The 5,211-nt window shown below is 45.3% G+C and overlaps 1 protein-coding gene across 1 annotated transcript in view; it reads left to right on the top strand.

Moving 5' to 3' along the window:
* The window catches only part of LOC103603109 (acyl-coenzyme A oxidase-like protein), a 175,874-nt gene that overhangs the window by 51,442 nt on the left and 119,221 nt on the right, over positions 1 to 5,211 (top strand). Inside the window, exon 4 of the mRNA XM_008587582.1 lies at positions 4,384 to 4,473. Coding sequence (XP_008585804.1) covers positions 4,384 to 4,473 — 90 coding nt within the window. The remainder of the gene's footprint in view (positions 1 to 4,383; positions 4,474 to 5,211) is intronic.

The following is a 5,211-nucleotide window of genomic DNA, read 5'->3' as shown; positions in this document are numbered from 1 at the left end:
ATTCATGAGGGATCCACCCCCATGACTCAATCAGTTTCCAGCACTGCCACAGTGGGGATCAGATTTCCACATGAGTTTTGGTGGGGACAACACATCCAAAGTCTATCACTGAATGGTATAACTTGCCCCAGTGAGTGGTGAAGTGGGGTTGGAACCCAGAACCATCTGACTCAATGCAAGGAGGATGGATGGCTGGAAAGACAGAGGGTCACGTAGGTGGACAACGTCTGTACCCCACCCCCAGCCCATCCTGGGGGAGTTGCACAGAGTAGGTGCCTGGGTGGACAGAGGGGAAGGCTGGTCACACTCTAATAAGAACACAAAGTTCAAATGCAGGGGACACAGAATAGAACATGGAGCCCCATGGCCAGGGGCAGAGCAAGACCAGGACCTCAAAGGTGGGTGTCAGGTGGAGTCAGGAGTGGCATAAGGGTAAGGTGGGAGCAGAGACCTGGAACATTGTTCCCCAAGGCCACAGGTGATCCCAGGTCAGGCGTCTGGGGGTGGGTGAGGCCGACCATCTTAAAGGTAAAGGGCAGAGGATGGGGGTGAAGGTGGTGGGTAGGGCAGATGCTTTCAACAGAGGGGTCATGAATGCTCTCCCTGCGGTGGAAACTTCTGCCCAGAGATGGGAGTAAAGTGAGGGAGGGAGCCCCATGGAGACCTGAGGGGATGTCCCAGGCAGAAGGAGCAGCATGGCACAGCCCTGGGGAGGTGGGCAAGGCCCGTGTGGCCAGAGCAGGGCTGGGAAGCCTCACTGAAGCTCTGCTTTCTCATCCCAAAAGCTGGAGTGATGAGATGCTGGTGTGAAGAGTAGAAATGAGGTATCAGATGCAACACATAACACAAAGTTGATCCTCAGTAATGGCCTCCATGACGGTCCTTTCTCTGGGCACATTCTGTGGTGCTGGTTTGTAAAGACTGGCAAAGGTCTTCTCCAACTGTACCTCCCATTCTCAATCATATCCCTCCTCCTCCTGGAGCACTCCATGGCTCCCTCTTACCCAGATCTACTCTGCTTTTGGTTTCCCAGTCTTTCTTCTCTTTCCCCCCTCCAATCCCACCTACTCCTACCTCTATTCCTGAGACCCCTAGTTTCTGTCTCCGGTCTTTTTGGAGGGGACTCTGTGTTTCTCAGGCATCCATCTATCTCCCAGACCGTGAGGTTGTAGATGACTTTTATCTATTTTTTCTTTCTGTTTTTTTTTTTTACAGTGCTTATGTATTGCTTTTAGTAATTAATAAAAAACTAAAAAGTTTATTTTTAATTTAAAAATGACTCATATACACAGACAGACACATACGAACTGTTCATATTCATTTGTCCTCAAAGAATTTGGGGCCTCAATTTATTAATTTCCTCAAGAAGATAGGTGCAAGTCCCCATTCAGTGACTTCTCCGTGTTGTGGATCTTTCCTAAACTCACATGCACGTTTACCCAGAACACGGAGGTAGGACTTCTGAGCCTGGCTAGTTTCTAAACTGGTCACCTCAGATGTCCCAGGGCTTTAGACTTCAGTGGGACAGGTCTCTCTGGCCTAGTCTAAGGAAGTTAGATTGTGAACACAGCTTGGTAATTGCAGGAGATTAGAAGCAACGTGGCAGCCACAGAGCTGCCTCACACACGCTTGGACTTTGGGTTTTCTCTCTGCCGTTTGGTCTTCAGTTCCTTGCAGGCTCTGTGAGGACTGTGAGCCTTGTCACCTCAGCTTGCAGGGCCACGGAGGGTCTAGAGTCACCACACAGTATTACTGGACTTTCACACTCGAAGAGGAGTTCAAAACTGAGTTTCATTGCCTGGGAGAGAAAAACATTGTATTGCATTTGAAGAACTGGTATAAGATACGACTGTCTTTATGTCACAGGACTCTGTGGCCCGTGCACCGAGAGTCTCTTGGTATCCAACTTTTGCTAGTTCTGCTGCCCTTTGAGTAGGCTCTTTCTCTGGTCCTTTGAAAGCCCTGACAGCCTGGTTCCAGGGCAGGGTGTGAACAAGGTCAAAAGGTCAGAAAACAACAAAGAACCTGTTCCCTTCTTCCCACTGGGGGAGACCAGAGCAAAAAACGCTCAGAAAAAAAGTACTTTGTTTTTTTAACATTGTTATTCTGAGCATTGAGCAGCTGCTGCTTCTGAACATTGAGGTAAGAGATTTAGTGTTAATTTTTTTCCACGCCAGAATTTGAGACATGATTCAAGAACATTCCAACGCAGTCCCTGAGCCTTGCTTTCTTCATCGTAGAGTGGGGGTAACACCCCTCACAAAACTGCTGTGAAGATGGAGAGGACTCGGTGAGGTCAGTGAGTCTGTGTAAAGCCCCAGCGTAGTGTCTGGCTTGTGGTGGGCACTAGATATGTGGCAGAATTCAAATGACGAAAATGACTCAGCCATAGCCTTGGGGGACTTGGGCATGAATACCTCAGTCAGAGCCTGATTTCATGTGGTTTGCCTATGAGGTGGTTTAACCCTGAGGTTATGGGGTGGGGACAGGGGGTGTAGAAATTGAATGTCCCCAGGTTGGAAATGTTACTCATTTCTTTCCATAAATAAAACCAACTTAACCTTATGAAAATAATTAAGGATAGTGCCAGGTTTGTGAAGACTCCTTTGCTTCTGCTGTCTGCAGGACATCACACTGCCTGGGCTTCCTGGCCTGCTGCGATGCTGAGGGGGAAAAGGGGAAGGTGGGCTGGCCTTAGGGTGGTCTCTTGGCAGGAGCAGTGCTGGTGCTTACAGGTTTTCAGGGCTCTGCAGGCAGCAGGGCCCTGCAAATCCAGGCTTCTGTGATTTCTGTGCCCATTTTCAGAATTGGAGCAGGTCCCCCAGGTGCAAAAGCTACCTGGAGATAGGATTGTGTGGTCCCAGGGTCCCATGTGGCTTGAAAATTTTAACAGGGGCAAAAGCTTCTCATTCCCTATTCAGTGCTAAAGTGCTAACTGTGAATACCCAGAAAAAGAAACAGGAAAGGCACCTCTGATATGACTGACTTAGGCAGGAGTGATCTGTGGAAGCAGATCTGGACAGTGGGAAAGATTTTGGAGATTTCACGGGGAGGATAATGAGCTAGAAGAAGAGGGCAGAGGCCTTCAGAAGGGGATGGGCCTGGGGCCAAAGACCAGCCTTGATTCGTTCCTGCTCTGCCTGGAGTACAACCTCCGTTTTCAGGAGCAGCTGAGGCTCCGGTTTGTGTGCAGAAACACTGTCAACACTTCGAAAGTAAGCAGCAGACTACTGCCATTTAAATAAGGATTTGGGGAAACGTCTGGCTAGGCTAAGGCCTGAAATCCTCACCACACCAATTGTGTAACTCTTAATCCTGTTCGTGATGCCAACTGTAAAGCTAGACGACCACGCTAGTTGTCGGGCTCTTTTACCTGCTGGTAATCCTGCACTGACTGGGCCGATTGCTGAGCTAAGGCTGGGTCTGGAGCCCACAGACCCCTCAAGCCCATTAACAGACTGGGCCACAAATCCTCCACGTGCCAGGCTGGGTCCCCAGACCCCCCCTTCATGCAGGTCTATGAGCTAGGTAACGGGCCAAAAGGTCCTTGGAGCCATAGGTTGAAAACCATGGCTATGCGGGGTGGAGGCTGACACATGCCTGCCTGCTTCACCAAACTCTCTCTCTCTCGCTCTCTGAAGAACACTAAGACTAGCAACAAAACTAAAAGGATACATTGGGACACATCTGCACTAACTCTACACACACGCACACACGCACACGCACACACACACACACACACAGTTTGCTTACAAAGGATGCTGAACCACACCCAACTGGACCTGAGCCGAGGGCCCTGACAGAACTATTCTATTTTCCCAGCAGGAAGTGAAAGAATGAAAATAGAAAGGAGGAAAAAACTAGCTGGAGCGTGAATTTATGATGCAGAGTATTTAACGGTATTAAGATGCAGAGTGGCAGTTTAAGATTTTTATGTTGCCTCCCAAGAATTTTTGTAGTCCCTTTTGCTAACTTTTATAAGGGCTGTGTTAAGTGTGTGTGTGGTGGTGGGGAGGCGTCGGTCTCCTGCATGTGGTAGGGCGTCATCACCAACATACCTTGACATTTAGTAGAATCCATAAGATTTGGAAGAGAGAGAGAAAAAAATCAGTAAAATTTGTTGAAATCTTTCAGAAAAATATAACATAACTATTTTCAAATGTTTTTACTACTAATGAAGGCAAGGCCCCAAAAGTATTTATGGACCAAAAGCTAATGTGATGGAACAAAATTCTGTGGTTATTCTGGGTTGGAGAAATATGGTTATTTTTTTCTTCTAGATTTTCTGTACTTTTTTTAATTTCAAAGAAAATGTTAGTCCTGTATAATAATGAAATTGCAAATTTAGAATGGTTATTTTTTTTTCCTTTTTTTCTGCAATAGGGTTACATGATGGAAAACCGAATCTCAGGCTTAAAGTGTGACACAGACGTGTTTGTAACTTTTGAAAGTGACACTTTTGTTATGCTTCAGGTAAGATTCAGGAAATGTTTACTCTTTTTATACAGCATAATTTTCAAGATCAAGAGTTATCCAGAAATCTGAAGTGTTTCATATGTTTTATCTTTATCTGATGTCTTTATTTAATTGGCAGGTGTTTTCCTGTTAGGCACTTGGTATTTGCAGTAGCTGAACAGGAGATTAAATTGTTTTTCTCTTAACTGATCTTTGATGTTAAATTATATCTTTTTGGTTTAAGGAAACTACATGTACACATCAAGTCAGATTCTTCTAATTGGAAGGTTATTCCAAAAGAGTGTGTAAGGACTCAGAAGATAAACAGGCAAAAGACACGAAAAGCCAATTTACAAAAGGAAGGCAACTTATCCTCACTGATGATCGAAGAAATGCATATTAGGACATACGACAATATTATTTTCTTTTCTTTATCAACTTGGCTCATATTTAAAAGCATGTTGAAGTCTCAGAGGTGATGAGCACAGAGGGGGTCCTCGTGCATGTTGCTGTTGGACCATGTGTAATTCTACTTCTGAAACTCTTATCTTTAGGTAATAATCCTAAATATGGAAAAACTTAAAGGCACAAACATTTTTACCAGTACATTCTTCATTATAGCAATAATGTTGGAATCTAAACTTTCAACAGTAGAGAAATAATTATGTAAATCATGTTCTGGCCACTCAGTGGGGAATTATATATCCTTTAAAGTTGTACATGCAAACAGAAATTAAAAACTTATGATTGGGTATG

This window comes from Galeopterus variegatus, unplaced genomic scaffold, assembly GCF_000696425.1.
Source record: "Galeopterus variegatus unplaced genomic scaffold, G_variegatus-3.0.2 Scaffold4457, whole genome shotgun sequence".
Taxonomy (NCBI): Eukaryota; Metazoa; Chordata; class Mammalia; order Dermoptera; family Cynocephalidae; genus Galeopterus; species Galeopterus variegatus.
The sequence above is the reverse complement of the archived record's forward strand: the minus strand, read 5'-3'. Positions and strand labels throughout refer to the sequence as shown.